The sequence below is a fragment of the Amblyomma mixtum genome, chromosome 10 (assembly GCF_055824585.1).
Source record: "Amblyomma mixtum isolate Tamu chromosome 10, ASM5582458v1, whole genome shotgun sequence".
In the NCBI taxonomy this organism is placed as follows: Eukaryota; Metazoa; Arthropoda; class Arachnida; order Ixodida; family Ixodidae; genus Amblyomma; species Amblyomma mixtum.
In genome coordinates, this window is record NC_143021.1 from 21,032,835 (window position 1) to 21,051,702 (window position 18,868).

General features: G+C 49.9%; 1 protein-coding gene across 1 annotated transcript in view; it reads right to left on the reverse strand.

The window, feature by feature from the left end:
• The window catches only part of LOC149325315 (sodium-coupled monocarboxylate transporter 2-like), an 85,949-nt gene that overhangs the window by 8,205 nt on the left and 58,876 nt on the right, over positions 1–18,868 (reverse strand). The window contains exons 11-13 of the mRNA XM_089563516.1: positions 6,797–6,883; positions 4,323–4,495; positions 679–782 (exon numbers count right to left, since the gene is read on the reverse strand). Coding sequence (XP_089419642.1) covers positions 679–782; positions 4,323–4,495; positions 6,797–6,883 — 364 coding nt within the window. The remainder of the gene's footprint in view (positions 1–678; positions 783–4,322; positions 4,496–6,796; positions 6,884–18,868) is intronic.

An 18,868-nucleotide genomic window follows, 5' to 3' on the forward strand; every position in this document is an offset into this window, starting at 1 on the left:
CCGCGTGCGTCTGAGCTGTGCGGCCAAGCCAACAAAACGGGCACTCATAAAGAAATCGGCGCGGCGCGCCCTCCTCGGCTCGTATCGGCTTCAGCAGAGAGAAAACGGAGCTACATATTCTTGAGTCGTTCCCTGCGCTCTTTCTCCACGTCGTTGCTAACTTCGAGACCTGCATTCTGGGCACTGACGCCCACGTGGGCAGAGGAAGAAACGGGCGCGCGTTGGCAGTGCTGACATGTTCGCATGGTTTACTTATATTTGGCAGTGTGGTGAGCTCTGGGTGCCAGTATTGAACGCTCCCGCAATGCCCATCAGCGGCACAATAGACGCCACGTATGTTGGCATGCTAAAGTTTGAACAGAGCTCATGTACCCCTTTAACAAGGCAACTGCTACATATAACAAGGAAAATTCGTGACCTCTGTGACTTCATTATAAGAGATTCGGTTGTGTAAAGAAATTACTTGCGGTTTTCTGCTTTTTTGGGGATTACTAAACGGCATCATTGTTTTACATAGATTTTCGAAAAGGCAAGAAAAATTTAAACTGAAGATCAAATTTTCGAACTTCTCATATTTTTTTTACAGCAGTGAAAAGACCAGAACGTCTTGAAGTTCTGCTACCTCTTTCCAAAAGGAAACAAGCCCAGAACAGTTAAAGGACATAAGGCTGCTAGTACCTGTGACAGCGCTGAGAAGTATGCCAAGAGCGACGGTCACCAATATGGTAAGGACGCTGCTCCACAAGTACGAAATGCGGAAGAGGAAGAAAGTGTCTTGTGGTCTGAAAGAAAAAAATAAAATAAATTGAAATTACTATAATTCGTAACAGAAGAACACCATCTGCCGGGTGATCCATCCATATTTCGATTTAGCTGGATTTAGCTTAACAGCACTTTCAGAGCTCTATAGACAGCTAACGAGCAGCTACAAATATGCAATGTATTAAGGCGCTAGAGGCAGGGTGTCGAAACTGAAAATAGTTTTTTTTGCATTTCGCCAACTTCCTATACATACAACATTACCCCGTTTATAATGTCTACCAGCACTGGTATCACTTTGTCGTGAAATGCTTTTTATACCTGAAAAATCTAATTTTAAATATTACTAAGGTTTTGCTGGAAAGCTTACACATCCCATTCACGGACGCTACTTCCAGGTAATAAGCAATCATTTCAGTGAGTTACCAGTTCCTCACACTTCGCTAAAGACGCAGCAAAAAAAAAAGAAAACAGGCCAGTCGAAGAAAACACGTGACAGAGCACTGACACTCGCAGCAAATTAACGACTTATTGGGAAAGAGATAATCATAGACATCAGGTCTGGAAAACAACGCAGCGAAAAACATTACAGTGTGCCTCTAGTATACGGTGTACCTTTTAAGAGCGGCGGTTGCACCCGGACACAAGGATATCAAAGGCTTGCTGAGGTACTGACGCCCGTTTGGGAAAGTAAAGAAATATGCTACGTCATGGCGGCCATTCTATGAAACGTGCTTGCCACATTGTGCAGCGAAGGGAACTGCAAAACAGTAAAAGCTAACATAGTCGCCTGGAACAAGAAACATGTGGATCATTTTGTGGACCGCCGCGAAAATGTCTATCACAGCATTCCATTATCTTAGGGATGATCGCACATGAACAGAACCGTGAAATGTGTTATTGATCGAATTTTGGAGCACGCGCGTGATGCGGGTCTGGCATCGGTAGCCACCTAGCTATGAGTTATGGAAAATGTAAAAAAAAAACAGAATTGCAAACAATTTTCCAGTCCCACCAAGTCATTAAATACCATGGCTACGGGACACCTCCGCTGTCCACGCCTCCTCCATCACGGCACACTCACCTCACACCATAACCTTCCTTACCCACTACCGATATACAAGGCGCGTTTACGCTCCGCCGGCTCCCTAATCCTAACCCAGGCCTCCCACTGGCGTCGACTCTAGGCGCGTTCTGCTCCCTGCCCTATTTTTCTTCATTCCCGCTACCCCGATCAGTTCCTTTCCTCCTGTAAGCTCTCCGGGAAACCGGGAGACTTTATTCACATCCTCCTCACATGCCCTACCATCCCGTACCCTCCATCCCCAACCACGGCGGAGTCATACTGGGAGACTCTCCTGGCCAGCTCTGCTGCTGCTGACCAGCGCCGGATAATTACCGACGCCTTGAAGGGGATAGCCGTCCAAGGGTAGTCCTGCGCCCTTTATGGGCAACCCCCTAAGGGTTGCCTCGTGCCACGTAAGGGGAGCCACGGTATGCCCCCTCTTCATTTCTTGCAATAAATGTCTCCACCATCACCAGCACCACTAAACCATAACCTACCAAGTCACTAGGCTGCTGTTGCCTCCCACACTCTTCCTTTCCTCTCGCACTTCCCTCTCCTTCCTCTACGATAGAGTAGTGAGAGGGATTTCCCTCTTCTCACTTTGCGGCCTGCCACGGTGTCCGCTTAATAAACATAATTAATTAAAATGAATTTAATTAGCTGGCACTATAGATTCCATGGTAGAATGCAAAGCTGTATTGCAAACTAAAGCTATTACAGCTTTCGCTGTATAACAGAATTTCAGCTGGTATTTCACATGTGCTGTGTGGATATTCAATGGTTTGCTTGTCTATTGTCGCCGTGTATTATCTTGTGACAACTATGGCCCCGGAGACGTTTGTGTGGGCTGTTTCATGGACGTTTTTCGTGCATGTCGTTCAAAGTGCTTAGTTTGTGTCACCTGCGGCTAGGTACAGTCTTGGTCAAAAGTAACCAGGCTGCATGGTTTGCTTCGATCTTGTATAGTGGAGCCCTTGGGGTTTTTCTAACGATCAAAAGGTGTCGGAAGGTAAGAAGACCCCCAGTCCTTACCTTAAAAGACCATTTCAGCTTCAGGGAAGCCGTAAGGCCTCCACTGTGCGAGCTGGAAGCAAACCATGCAGCCTGGTTACTTTTGACAAAGACTGTACAAGTTCAGTTCCACCGCAGGACACGTTCTGATTGAAAACATATCGTCAAGTCTCAACTGTTTTTTAGCTGTTGTTGAAGCTTTTAACTGCAGAAGCTGGAACCATTTCAGAGGAGGTTGCCTTGTGGAAGGTTGATGACGGTGAAAATTATGCTTTCTCTTTTTATCGATTGCTCCGGATAATTACACGCCAATTTGTCTTCTATAACGCGTCAATCACAAAATGAGCAGCAGTTATCCTCTGTAGAAAGAGAACATTAAATCAATAAAAACATGAACAAAGTATAGCAGAGTTCAGGTGGACCATATCGTATGTTCATTGCAGGTCTTTCTTATTGTGAAAAAGCCCGTGATGTTCGGAGCAACGGCGTGACTTTCGAACAAGGTAAAACTACTTTAACACTAAATTCAGTTTATAATGAACAAATATGTGCTTCTGCTGCTAGTGTGATTAGTTTTATAGCCTGTCATGTCTGCGTTTCCGTAAAGAACAGTAATATTCTGTTTTCTTCCTGAGAAGGAATGCGAGTAACTCCTCAAGTATCATGATTTTTTTTTTTCATCACATATACAAAAATAGCACTTCCTCTTCTGCAAAAGTAAATATGCATTTGAAGCATCCTTTTGCCCGTCTGGGTCCCAATGACAAAGTGGAATCATCCTTAGCGCCACTGATGCAGTAAGATATTCATTTTGCACCAAGAGATAAAGGAATGGAATTTTTTTTGTCGTTCACTTGCCTGTTGCTGTTAGTATTTTCTCAGAACATTAACCTCAGCATTTATTAAAATATAACTCCAGTTTAATGAAGTACATGTTCGTGATTATTTTATGTTTTTTGTGTTTCCATCCTGTTATTTCGTTTAACTTTTAATATACTATCTGTGAGGTATTTCATGCGTGTTTGTTTCAATGCCTTATGATATTATTTTTTACTTGCGGTTATTATTTACTTAAATTATGCTTCCCTCTTATGCAATGAGCGCATCACATTTTAGCGCAGCAGTGAAAAAAGTGCACTTGTTCGGCAGCAGCGGCTTCGCCGCTTGTTCATCCGCCTCGCATGCGGGAGATGCTGGGTTCGATCCCCAGTGCCGCCGGGTACCCACAGGTGACACACTGGGTACAAGCTTTCCCCTGCGTGGTGCCCGGCTTCTTTAGTGTGAAATGCTTGCGAAATGAGTCTTTGGCCCCAGATTGCGTACAAGAAAAAACTATGTCCCATGGCCCTCTTTGCCCACATATGCCATTGCGCCACGAAAATTCATCACCATCATCATAAAAAAAGTCCTATTTCTATACCGCTATTTCTACCTTTCCCAGCTTATCTTCTTTTATTAGCTGAATACTAGAAACAGTCACACTTACGGCGTGGATGGTGCAAATCTGGTAGAATTGAATACTGACGCAGCCGCACTCCGATTTACAGGGCAGTAGTCGAGAGACACGGGCATCAGTAGAGGCCTTCTACCGGTCCGGATGATGTTCGTCGTGTGGCACAGTTGATACACAACCGTTATAAGCGTCGCCAAGCCAGCACCCTGAAAGAAACACTGGTTATCCTGATATTATTTTAAAGTTACCACTCTAGGAAACGTGTTTGGATATTATTTGTTCGAAGATCTTCAAAGCACGGCGCTATGTTCTGTGATTCTTCTGAAAAGAAGCTGTCAGGGACTGATTTGTTTCCAAGTTTCTACATTCATATACCGCAGTGTTCTTGTGGTTATGCTGAAAATGCGCTTTTGCATCATCCTTTATTTGCCAGCGCATAATATTATCGTGATCAACATAGCCAACGCGGTGACTCAGCGGTTATGGCGGTTATGGCACTTATGGCGGCAGTCGCATTTCGATGGAGACGAAATGCTAGAGGCCCATGTATTGTGCGATGTCAGTGTGTTTTAAGCCCATGATGCGACAAATTCATAAATCGTTGCGAAAATGCACATCTGTTTCTACATTACTAAACAAATTTGCCGACGGTCAGTGCCTGTTGCCTTAAAAATTAACAATAACGTGAAATGGTAGACGCCGACCAAAAAAAAGAAGAGTTTTCAATTTCAAACTTCGGCGCCGTGGTTAGAGACTACCCATTGATTCTTACGGCCGCCTAATGAGGGCGCTGCCGTCTCCGTCCTCTGAATTTATGTGGAATCGCCTTCACAATTTTTGAGCACACATCAAAGCGTTGATTTTTGCCAGAGACCACAGTCTGATTTAGAACATGGTGTAGTACTTTGAAAAAGAAATCAGAAAAGAAATTTTGTCGTTTGTCCCTTTTCGAGAAGTATTACTTTACCTTTATTGGCGTTAGAGCACCAATAGCGAGAGACACTGAAGTTGCCAGGTTTCCTATTGAAACGCTCGGCGGAGCAGTATAGCGCCCTCTGTTGTGCACATGAGTGGAGCTCAACCGCGAAGCGCTACCCGAAAGGCTGCACGGAATGGTGTTTTTTTTTTTAATTAACAAGCCTTCGATGCGGACTACGAAAGCGGGAACGTGTAGTAACTACTCACCCGGCGTGACCGAAACCACTTGCTTTCTAAGTGCCTTGCACGGTGTTTGTGTTTGTAATGAAATATGGGTGCTGATTGTGGTACTGGCCCCAAAGCACTTCCAGCATGAATGACGCGGCGAATGGAAAAGTGTGCGTGGGTACAGACAATTCATGTTGCTGAGAATTTTTAAATTGCTTATGCAGACGAGGTGTTTGATTGGTTTTGATTTGGCAGCACGAGAAGTGAAGCATTCCGCTCAGCGTTCGTAAACCACTGGTACAGGTGACATGCCAGATTTGAATGTTTTTCTTCCCAAAGGAAATGTTATGGGGCTAAATCACTGTGTTGTCAGAAGGAAAAAACATGTTCCAAAAAAACCGTGTATACTTTTCATGCTTCAGCTGCAACATGCTTTGGAAGCTTAACTTTAAGATAAGTAAAAAAAAAACACGAGTGGGAAGTGGAGGGCGAATGCGCAAATAATATTTATTAGCAGGACTTTATTTGCGTTAGCTGTTGATGTTGCTGCAGAGCTGGCGGCTCTCCAAAACACCGGTTGTCGCGTGAAAAACGTTGTATAACGCCGCAAGACGTAAAATGCGGTGAACGAAAGCAGCAAAATTTAGCTCAATATTCCCGCAAAGTGCTCCACTATGCAGAGGGAGCAAGGCGTTGCCGGAGCGCAAGGCTAAGACAGGAGGCTGTAATCTATCCAAGACAACTGACTATTCTGGCAGCTCAATCATTCGACACAAAGGCTAGCTTTAAGAGGCTTCCCTTTTGTTACCTGCCTGCTTTCTGTGATTTTCTCTTGCCATCTGATAATGGTAAGAGTTTAATCAACGCGCGCAGCATCTGGAAGGCGGCACAGTAATTCACACCTATTGGAAGTATTGGAGCTCCTGGTTGATAACAACACGCGAAAATTCTATGTTCCCTGTCATTTTCTAGTTGCTGCTCAAGAAGATGGTTGCCACTCACTGCGTTTGGTGGAAAATTTGCTGGAGAGGATTTAAGCTATAACTTAGATCTGGTGAATATAAAAAGGCGAGTATTCTTGTCATCATACAGCAGCCATGTGAGGAGCATGTAAGGTAACAGCATTGCTCTTTATGGTTAAACACGGAACAGGATCAGAGCACATTTGCTTCGGACGTTTAATAATATATATCAAGTAAATTTAAGAATTTATGCACTTTTGCTATCACTATGCTACGAAGCGCACTATTATTATCAATTAAAAAACAAAAATAATTGTATTCACAGCCTTCCACGGTTGGTGATTCGAGATCTCCATCGGTACACTAATAATGGCAGCGCGTTGAAATGATTGTACGTACCTTGGAGTGCACAAATGGAAACAACACTGCCAGAAGGCAGAGGCCCACAAATGGTGCAGTCAAGCCGGTGTTCACCATCATGAAAATCTGTCGAGAGAGGAAGCACCGAATTCCGGATCAGCAGATTTGCTTGGAAGACGCTCCACCAGTGGACGACTGGAAGGCCACCATGAACACTTCCCAGCAGCTGACGTTTATGTTTCCACATTGGTTTTGGTTCAAAGAATAACTCCAAGGAAAAAAACGCATCTGCACCTAGACTAACTGGCCGCGTTATCGAGGCACTAGGAAATGATACAACCAGCACCTCGAAAAGTAAATTGTAATGAAATACACATAGCCGGCCGAGAATCGCCATTTGAACTGCGGCAACATCAATTATAGAGGCCGGACCCTGGTGACTGCACTCAAATGGGTGCTGTACGTAAGAGCGAGACTACATTAATGGAAACATATTGCACTTGAAATAGGTAGTTACAATAGGTCAAGAGTTGAAATGCAAAACTGCATCAAATGCTCTGTCATCCCAGAAAATAAGTATTTGAGGATTCACATTGAGGATTCAGCGTGTGCCATGTCGTTTTGCATCCTGAAAAAGTTTTTACCACCAGATGTGCTGGCGCTCTTTGGAGGGCATGCTCCTTCTGAGAGCCATGGCCAGAGATGCCTGAAGATTCTTAAATCAGAGTGGAACCATCAAGCCCAACTCTACAGGGACTGCCTTCGCCTGCGTCTATCCACTGACTGGCGACAATGGCGGGATTGGTCCCGCGTTATAGACAGGACGAGCGAGTACATGTGGCGCTCCATTTTGTCAAGGCTGCGCGCTGACTACAATGACAGCGCTTGTCTCTTGTCCTGATGTTTTGCGCTGTTCCATCAAGAATGAATAACCAACATGCCCAAGCTGCTGTCCTGACATTGTTAGTATTTGGCTCTGATGCACGTAAATTCTCGAATGACACGTGCTGGCAAGTTTAAAGGCACAACTTTTTATCTGCATAGTGTTTCGATGTAGCGCGAATATTTTATCAAAATTTTCATCACGTGTTCACTCGTCGCAGGACTAACACTTGAACTTCTTGAGCCACCACTCACGCTCACTTCAAAATAGATGACATGAGGCCAGCATGCACTAGAGAAAGAGAATGTTCCAGAGACAGTCGATATAGTGGTCCGCTGGGCGCCTCTGCTAGTTGACGCAGCCGTCAATAAGCGTTGGCACCTTTCAATATTTAATTGGTGACTGCAGGCAATGCGGAACTATGCTGTTGGGCACGAAACCACGTCACTGAGGCTAAATCCTGCTCTACCGTGCATTGAGCTAACAAGCCCCGCACCATTGTCTTACTGCCATCGAATGAGTGGCGCCCGCCAGCCCTCGAAGATCCTCCTGCCCTGCAGCTACCGCGTTTCTGTCCTCGTTCCCCGGAAGTTTTGTTCGCGCAGGTCGAGGCGTGAACCGCATAAAAGGCAGTACGTTTCAAACCCGGCGTTTTGTACTCATCTCTGGAAACCTGCTATGTGAACTTGATAACTAGCTTGACCTCCCACACCCTAACTAACATCTCATTGACGCCCAGGAAGCTGCATAGTATACGCCTTTCGTTGTGCTCTCATATTGTGGCGGTTCGGCATTCCACAACTTTCTTGTGACCTAAGCCGCCTTTACGGATGGCCACGCAATGCAGCAAATGGCGTCGTAGCCTGGAAAGACACCCCTACTTTTCAAGAACGCACATAACGCACCGGATCTTGTTCCTAGCTCTGTGGACCCTGACGATGCTGAGAGACAAGAAGATCCAGCGCTTCTCTCTCCAGTCGAAAACATGGTTCCCTCAACGACTTCCTATACCACGTCATGAATTTGGAACATCGACGGCCTGCTTTCACTGACAAAGGGCGGCCTTCATTGTTGGTGACGCCTCCTTTTTCTTCTACAGGGGGTGTGTTTTACCACAGACTAGCCTGTTACAAACACAATCTTTGAAGCGCCTTCGCTAATTCCGAATATCAACCTTTCTACTAGCTGTCGTGGCAATGTCAGCAATAATGGCTTATCTCTCGTGGGCATAGAAAAATATTGCCACATTCTTGGACATTCTCGTGGCGCCGTCTCCTGGCCGAACTGTCTCAACCGCCTTAGCCATGGTGGCGGGCGGGGCTTCTTCGTCGTCTCTTCTTCGGGTTCCGCTCGGGAGTTCGCTGCTACCTGGCGCTGTTCAGTAAAACGTGACCTGGCTGTCCCGACTGTATAGCCGTGACATATTTGGTGGAGCCGGCTGGGTAACGTCCCATGTACACTGACTCTGAAGACACCTTTGAAGCCAGCCCTCAGTGCGTGGACACAACCCCCGTCCACAAAGCGAGCCGCCGCGTGCGAGGCCTACAGCCAGAGTTCAGCGGCCTGACAAAACCGGCAAGAGATATGACATCAACCACAGCTAGCCAGACCACTCAACATTTTGGAGCTGACACTCCCTTCGTACTTCACGCGCCCAGGTCACAGCCGACGTTCCACGGTGACAGGTTCGAGGATGTTGAAGACTGGTTGGCCAGTTTCGACCGTGTGGCAGCCTTCAACCAGTGGGACGGTGAGCGCAAGCTGAGGAACGTTTACTTCGCGCTAGAGGACTCGGCAAAGATCTGGTTCGAGAACCACGAGTCCTCTTTTGCCACCTGGGAGGTTTTTCGTCGCGAGCTGCTGGCGACATTCGGCAGCAGTGAACGAAAAGAGAAGGCGGAAGTCGCTCTGCACTCGAGATCGCAGCAGCCTAATGAGAGCGTCACCATGTTCGTTGAGGACATGATGCGCCTCTTCAGTCGAGCCGACCGTGCTATGGCCGAGGCAAAGAAAGTGCGGCACCTGATGCGGGGCGTTAAGGAGCAGCTGTTTGCTGGACTTGTCCGCGACCCTCCAAGGACAGTGGCCGATTTTACGAAGGAGGCAGTGAGCATGGAACGCTCCTTGCAGGAACGCGGTGCACAGTACGGCCGCCAGGCTAGTATGGCAGCCGCTCAAACCTGCACGCCTACGACGCTGCCTCCTGAAGATCTTCGAGACCTTGTAAGGAGCATCGTTCGCGAAGAACTCGCGAAACTCCGCTTCGAAGCTCCACAGGCCAGCGTCGCCGCCCTGTCGGACGTGGTACGGGATGAAATCCGTCGAGTGGTGCAGCCAGCACCAGTTGTTCCGGAGCCGCAGCCGCAACCCTACATCTTGACCTACAGCGAGGCACTTCGACGGCCTGCGGCAGTGGCACAAGCTTTTTCACCTGTGCCGGCTGTGCAGCACCCACGTCCAACTGTGCCCACCACCGTGCCGCAGGAATTCCGGCCCGCCATGCGTAAAGCGGACATGTGGCGAACGCCGAGGAACCGGCCACTCTGCTACCACTGCGGTGAGCCCGGCCACATCCTGCGCCACTGCCCCTACCGTCGGATGGGTTTAAGGGGTTTCGCTTCAGACGCTCCTCGACCACGGTACGGCGAGCGACCCCAGGAGATTGAACAATACCTGACGTCCAACGTGCAGGCTCAGACCGTGCCGCGACGCCAGTCTCGATCCCCATCGCCCAGGAGACTCTCTTCTCCGAGCCGCCCGTCGACCTGTGGCGAGTTCAGAGGCAGGTCCCCACGGCGGGAAAACTGAAGACGGCGTCCTCTGGGGGTAGGGCCGCCGCAGCTAGAAAGAAACAAGAGCCTCCACTCGACGATCTGCAGCGACGACGAGACCAACGACCACCTGACCCGACGAGCCCACCGCCGACGAAGAGCCAGCAGTTGGCTTCTACGGAAATTCCAGTAACCGCCGATAACTGTGAAGTAACCGCACTGGTAGATACCGGCGCTGATTTCTCTGTGACAAGCAGCCGGCTAGCCACGACCCTTAGAAAGGTTTTGACACCTTGCACTGGGCCCCAGATCCGCACAGCCGGCGGCCATGTTGTGACGCCGACCGGCGTTTGCACCTTACGAATTCAGATCCGCGGCGTCACTTTCCCCGGCTGCTTTGCTGTGCTTCCTGAGTGTTCTAAAGACCTGATTCTCGGTCTGGATTTCCTACAGGAATATGGGGCTGTCATCGACTTTAAGGAGCTGATCGTCTCGTTTGCCGCACAGCGTACTGTTGGCGACGAACCGCAGCAACGCAGGACTAAGTTGCGGGTCTGCGATGATAACGTGGTGATTCCGTCGAGAACCACCATGCTAGTAACTGTGGAGTGCGATGACAGCGCCGGCACTCATGGCATCGCTGAAGCCAACATGTCACTGCTCCTGGGTCGGCAAGTGTGTGTAGCTCGCGGGCTTATAGAACAGAACAATAAGCGAGCGGAACTACTGATAACAAATTTCGGTTGTGAACCCCAACGTTTAGCGGCCAACACAACGATTGCTTATTTTGAAGAACTCGGGGAATGCGCCGGAGAGTACGCGTTGACAGGGACTACTAAGTCCGTGGAATCAACGAATGCTCCGGTTAAACTCGACGTGAACCCGAATCTCCTGCCTAGTCAAAAACGCAACCTGCAGACTGTCATTGACTCTTTCCAGGACTGTTTTGCGTCAACCTCCAGAGTTAGGCAAACGCCGATACAAAACATCGAATTATAGTTGATGAAAGCCAGAGACCATTACGCCAGTCGCCGTACCAAATATCTTCAAAGGAACGGGATGCAATTCGAAGGCAAGTTCAAGAAATGCTCCGCGACGACGTGATCCAGCCATCGAAGAGCCCGTGGGCGTCGCCTGTGGTCCTAGTTGCAAAGAAAGATGGGACCCTCCGGTTTTGTGTTGATTACTGACGTCTGAACAAAGTCACTAAGAAAGACGTTTATCCTTTGCCGCGCATTGATGACTCCCTAGACCGTCTGCGCCACGCCAGATACTTTTCATCACTCGATTTACGCAGCGGCTACTGGCAGATAGAGGTGGACGAACGTGACCGGGAGAAGACCGCATTTATTACCCCGGACGGTTTGTACAAATTCAGGGTGCTCCCCTTCGGCCTATGCTCAGCTCCGGCAACTTTCCAACGGATGATGGACACTGTGCTTTCTGATCTCAAATGGCAGTCGTGTCTTGTGTACCTGGATGATGTTGTCATCTTCTCCGACACTTTCGAAGAACACCTCAGCCGCTTACGCGCTGTTTTCGAAGCTATCCGTTCAGCTGGTCTCTCCCTTAAGCCCGAGAAATGTCACTTCGCTTTCCAGGCGCTGAAGTTTTTGGGCCACATTGTGAGCGCCAAGGGCGTTAGTCCAGACCCCGACAAGACTGCCGCCGTCGCTTCTTTTCCCATTCCTGCTGACAAGCGAATTGTGCGCCGTTTTCTGGGTCTCTGCGCCTACTATCGGCGCTTTGTGAAGAACTTCTCCCGAATAGCTGAGCCCCTTACTCGCCTCACCAAAGATAACGACCCGTTCGTCTGGGGTCGGGAGCAACAACATGCCTTTGAAGAGCTACGCACGCGTCTTCAGAATACACCCATACTTGGGCACTTCGATGAGGCCGCTGACACAGAACTGCACACAGACGCGAGTAACGTTGGCCTTGGTGCGGTACTTGTACAGTGGCAGGATGGTGTCGAACGCGCAATCGCTTACGCAAGCCGCACGTTATCGCGGTCTGAGGTGAACTATTCCACCACCGAAAAAGAATGTCTAGCTATTGTCTGGGCAGTAACGAAATTTCGACCCTATTTGTATGGCCGCCCTTTCCGAGTGGTGAGCGACCACCACTCGCTGTGTTGGTTGGCAAATCTCAAGGATCCCTCAGGGCGACTCGCACGCTGGAGCCTCCGACTGCAAGAATTTGATGTCACCATCGTGTATAAATCAGGGCAAAAGCACAGTGATGCAGACTGTTTGTCCCGTGCCCCACTTCCTGCCAGTCCCGTGGACCTCGATGACGATTCCCTTTTCCTTGGGGTCATTTCCGCGTCCACCCTAGCTCACCGCCAACGAGACGACATTGAATTACGGTCCCTGATTGACTATCTCGAAGGAAGCGCTGAGGCTCCGCTCCGCATCTTTTCACGCGGCCTGTCGTCATTCTGCTTACGGGAGGGTATCCTGTACAAAAAGAACTATAGGTCGACGGAGCCTGCCTATCTGCTCGTTATCCCTAATGCCTTTCGCGATGAAGTCTTGCAGGCGTCCCACGATGATCCTTCCTCTGGTCACCTTGGTTTCTCCCGAACGTTGGCCCGCATACGGCAAAAATATTACTGGCCCAAGCTCGCGGAGGTTGTGAAACGCTACGTCCGAACTTGCCGCGAGTGTCAACGTCGCAAGACGTCGTCGACTAAGCCGGCCGGACTTTTGCAGCCTATTGATCCACCACAAGTTCCTTTCTACCAAGTCGGCATGTATTTACTCGGCCCCTTTCCGGAGTCTTCGCTGGGTAACCGGTACATTGTGGTCGCCACCGACTACCTCAGTCGATACTGTGAGACGAAAGCTCTTTCCCGCGGAACAGCTGCGGAAATTGCCACCTTCTTCATGCACAACATCGTGCTTCGTCATGGCGCACCCACGGTCGTTATAACTGACAGAGGAATGGTCTTTACCTCGGCGCTGACACAGGAAGTTATGCGATTCAGCGGCACGAGTCACCGACGAACAACCCGAGTAACCGACGAACACACACACACACACACACACACACACACACACACACACACACACACACACACACACACACACACACACACACACACACACACACACACACACACACACACACACACACACACACACACACACACACACACACGCACGCGCGCACGCGCACACGCGCACACGCGCACACACGCACGTGTAGAAGAAGGGGTCACAACTTTGCAATTATCTTCATTTTAATACCGACAGTTTCGAACGGAAGACCGTCCTTCCTCAGGGTATGCACACGAATGTGTATATACCCTGAGGAAGGACGGTCCTCCGTTCGAAACTGTCGGTATTAAATGAAGATAATTGCAAAGTTTTGACCCCTTCTTCTACAAGTCTTCCTGACCCATTGAAAGACAAGATCTGCTGCAACTACACACACTCATATTTATATATATATATATATATATATATATATATAAGCTTCTTTGTATATATATATATATATATATATATATATATATATATATATATATATGTGTATGTTTACAAGTAACCTAACCTTGAGAGTGTTCATCATCAGCGCCACCCACGTTCATAAGCGGCGGACGTAGAACGTCCTGGGTTACCGCAGGTGTGACGTAGAACGTCATCGAACGGAGAGGGTGGAAGCTGCGTGAGAACCCTCTTATGCTTCCTTAGGCGTCAAGGCTGCCAGAATCGAGGCCCTCGCTAAGCAATTAAGCAAGCAAGCTAAGGGGAATCAGGGGCTCGTTATAAATATGAGAGAAGCCAACAGCCACAGAAGCCAAGGGGCACAGGGGATTTTTTAATTTATTTATTTTGTGCTGTTGCTAGATTTAGAATGCTACTGAATATGTTATCGCTTAAAGCTAATTGATTAGAAAAGCAGAAGAAAAAACAACCACATGCCGCAGGTGGGGTCCGAACCCAAGACCTCCGAATTACGCGTCCGGTGCTCTACTGCTGAGCTACGGCGACGGCTGTCAAATCTTCTGCTTTCGGGGGTATTTATGTTTACAAATAACCTAACCTTGAGAGTGTACATCAGCGCCACCCACGTTCTTAAGCGGCGGACGTAGCACGTCCTGAGTTACCGCTGATGTGACGCAGAACGTCATCGAACTGCGAGGGTGGAAAAAATCCCCTGTGCCGCATGGTTTCTGTGGCTGTTGGCTTCTCTCATATTTATAACGAGCCCCTCATTCCCCTTACCTTGTTTGCTTAATTGCTTAGCGAGGGCCTCCTTTCTGGCAGCGTTGACGCCATAGGTAGCATAAGAGGGTTCTCACACAGCTTCCACCCTCGCAGTTCGATGGCGTTCTACGTCACATCAGCGGTAACTCAGGACGTGCTACGTCCGCCGCTTAAGAACGTGGGTGGCGCTGATGTACACTCTCAAGGTTAGGTTGTTTGTAAACATAAATACCCTCGAAAGCAGAAGATTTGACAGCCCTCGCCGTAGCTCAGCGGTAGAGCACCGGACGCGTAATTCGGAGGTCGGGAGTTCGGATCCCACCGGCGGCATGTGGCTGTTTTTTCTTCTGCTTTTCTAATCAATTAGCTTTAAGCGATTAGATATTGTCACGTAGCAGTTGGTACAGGTAGCGCCGCGTCCAGACGGCAGAGGAACGCCAACACCGAGGTGATGCCAGCGCACACCGAGACGGCCAGGATGGAACGTCGAGCTTCGTCTTCTTCAGCAGCGAACCGCGGGGCGCACGAGCTGCGTGCCGAACAGCCGCCGAGCGGCTATTGTTGTAGACGCGGCATTACCCTCCCTCTCGGAAAGAGCATCGGCCCGATGCTTTAAGAAGAAAATAGGGAGAAAGAAACAAAAAAAAACAGAGTAACGCACAGCACTGAGTCACTGAATGTCTCGCGAAAAATAGGGCTTCATCCGCACTACATGAACAATCTCTGGTCTCTGCTGACGGCGAGTAGTCCGGGAAGCCCCATCAGGGAGGACTTCGTAGGTTACGTCGCTTAGCTGACGGAGAACTCGGTAGGGGCCGAAATACTGCTTGAGCAGTTTTTCGGAAAGGCCACGGCGTCGAATGGGGGTCCATACCCACACTTTGTCGTCCGGGGCGAAAGTCATCAGTCTGTGGCGGCGGTTGTAACGTCGGGCGTCACGGTCTTGTTGGTTCAGGATGCGCACTCTTGCAAGTTGTCGAGCTTCTTCTGTGCGAAGCGTGAACTCCTCGGCGCCAACATCGGGGTCGCGGCCATCATGGGGCAGCATTGCTTCCAACATTGTCGACACTTCGCGGCCGTACAACAGACAGAAGGGCGTCCTCCGCGTGGTTTCCTGTTGAGCCGTGTTATACGCGAAAGTAATATATGGCAGGATATTGTCCCAAGATCGATGCTCAACGTCAACATACATGGACAGCATGTCGACGAGAGTTTTGTTGAGGCGCTCGGTCAGGCCATTCGTCTGGGGATGGTAGGCGGTTGTTTTCCTGTGAGTAGTGCCACTCAGCCGCATGAGGGATTCCAAGAGTTTGGCAGTGAAAGCGGTGCCTCTATCCGTGATAATTAGTGCTGGAGCGCCATGCCGGAGGACGATGCGTTCCACGAAAAATTTCGCAGCCTCGGCTGCTGTGCCGCGCTGGAGGGCCTTGGTTTCAGCGTAGCGCGTAAGGTAATCAGTAGCGACGATAATCCACCGGTTTCCCGAAGATGAAGTTGGAAAAGGGCCGAGAAGGTCCATGCCAACTTGCTCAAACGGGAGTCTGGGCACTTGAACGGGATGTAAAAGTCCAGCTGGCTTGACAGGGGGTGTTTTTCGTCGTTGACAATTACGGCACGTGCGCACATAGTGTCGTACAGTTGCCGCAAGCTTAGGCCAGTAATAGCTCTTTTTGATCCGAGCCAGAGTGCGGGCGTAGCCGAGGTGACCTGCGGTGGGCTCGTCGTGACACGCCTGCAAGATTTCTTCACGGAGATTCGCTGGAACGACGAGGAGGTAGTCGCTTCCGGTTGGAGAAAAGTTGGCTTTGTACAGCACGTTGTTGCGCAGACAAAAGGAGGACTGGGTTCTTGCGAAGGGCTGGGGAACCTCCTCGGTACGTGCTTCCAGGAAGTCGATGAGAGGTTTCAGCGCCGGGTCCTCACGTTGCTGACTGGAAATAGTCGCTGCGTCTACGGTTGCGATGAGAGGAAAGTCCGGTTCATCGTCGTCGCGCGCAGCCTCGACTGGATATCTGGACAAGCAGTCCGCATCGTTGTGCTGGCGCCCTGATTTATAGATGATGGACATGTCAAACTCCTGAAGGCGTAAGCTCCAACGCGCAAGGCGGCCAGAGGGATCCCGTAAGTTCGTCAACCAGCAGAGAGAGTGGTGGTCGGTTACAACTTGAAAATGTCGGCCGTACAGGTAAGGTCGAAATTTTGTCACAGCCCATACCACGGCAAGGCATTCTTTTTCGGTCGTGGAATAATTAGATTCGGCACGAGACAGAGTGCGGCTGGCGTATGCTATTACGCGCTCAGCGCCGTCCTGCCACTGGACGAGTACAGCACCGAGACCCACGTTGCTGGCATCTGTGTGGACGACAGTCTCCGCACGAGAATCGAAATGACCAAGGACAGGCGTGGTTTGCAACCGTCGCCGTAATTCATCAAATGCCTGCTGCTGCTGTTCTGTCCACGTGAATGGGACGTCCTCTCTTGTAAGATGCGTCAACGGTGCAGCAAGTCGTGAAAAGTTGGCAATGAACCGCCGGTAATACGCGCAAAGGCCCAAAAAACGCCGGACCGTTTTCTTGTCCGAAGGAGTGGGAAAGTTGGCGACGGCAGCTGTTTTAGCAGGATCCGGCCGGACTCCACGATGGCTGACGACATGGCCCAGGAAAAGGAGCTCCTCATAACCAAAGTGGCATTTCTCGGGCTTCAACATCAGGCCGGCAGATCGTATAGCCTGTAGCACGGTCAAGAGGCGCTGGAGGTGTTCTTCGAACGTTGGCGAAAATACAACAACGTCGTCCAGGTATACCAAGCACGTCTGCCATTTCAGGCCCGACAAAACAGCGTCCATCATTCTCTGAAATGTTGCTGGAGCTGAACACAAACCGAAAGGAAGGACCTTGAACTCATAAAGGCCATCCGGCGTCACGAACGCTGTCTTCTCGCGATCCCGCTCGTCAACTTCGATCTGCCAGTAACCGCTTTTTAAGTCCAGCGAAGAAAAGTAGCGCGCGTGCCGCAACCGGTCAAGAGAGTCGTCAATGCGTGGTAACGGGTAGACGTCTTTCTTGGTAACCTGGTTAAGCTTCCGGTAGTCAACGCAAAATCGCAGACTACCATCCTTCTTCTTAACCAAAACCACAGGCGAAGCCCACGGGCTCCTCGACGGCTGAATAACACCATCCTGCAGCATCTCTTTGACTTGTTCAGCTATGGCTTCACGCTCCCGCAGTGAGACACGATATGGGTTTTGCCGAATTGGTCGGGTACTGCAGTCCGTAATGATGCGGTGCTTAGCGAGAGGCGTCTGTTTGACTGCCGACGTAGACGAGAAACAGTCTTGGAACTGATGCAGTAGGCCGACTAGGCTCTCCCTATCGGCTGGGGGTAAGCCTGGGTTCACGTCGAGGATCAGCTGAGGTGTGCAAGAATTGGACGTTTCGCTGTGGAGGGCAAGGCAGTCGTTAATTTCGGCGATGCCCTCGAAGTATGCGACCGCAGTGCCTTTGGCGATGTGTTGCCGTTCGGTCCCGAAATTCGTTAGAAGGACATCTGCCAGGCCGTTCCGCAGCGTGACGATACCTCTGGCGATGCAGACCCCATGAGAGAGTACAAGCGCAGTGTTCTGTTCTGCTACGCCGTCAGCACTGCACAGGTCGTCACAAATGACGGTAACGAGGGCACAGGATCGCGGAGGGACGGTCACATCGGCGTCGATTATGCGCAGGGCCACTCTGCGTGGTTCGGTGTCGATTGGAATCGTTCCAGGGGTCGAAAATGTTACCAGACGATCAGGAAGGTTTATGATGGCACCATGCTCACGCAAGAAGTCCATTCCGAGAATCAGGTCTTTGCAGCAGTGCGGCAGAACAACAAAAGTGCCAACAAAAGCATAATTGGCAATGGTGACTCGAGCAGTGCATCTTCCGACAGGCGTCATGAGGTGACCCCCAGCAGTACGAATTTGAGGTCCATCCCAGGCTGTCTTTACCTTGCTGAGGCGATCCGCGAGGTGCTTGCTTATGATCGAAAAGTCCGCGCCTGTATCGACTAAAGCAGTCACTGGGTGCCCGTCAACGTGAATTCGGAGGTCGGCGCTAACTGCATCGGTGTCAGGGAAACTCGGGTTCACAGAATCGTGCTGCGGCGGCATCGGTATCTCGGCATCGCGCTCCGGCGGCGTTCGGGGGTCTTCGTTATATCCGCTGTCAGCAACCTTCCCCCCTGAGGTCGCCGCTTTCAGTTTCCC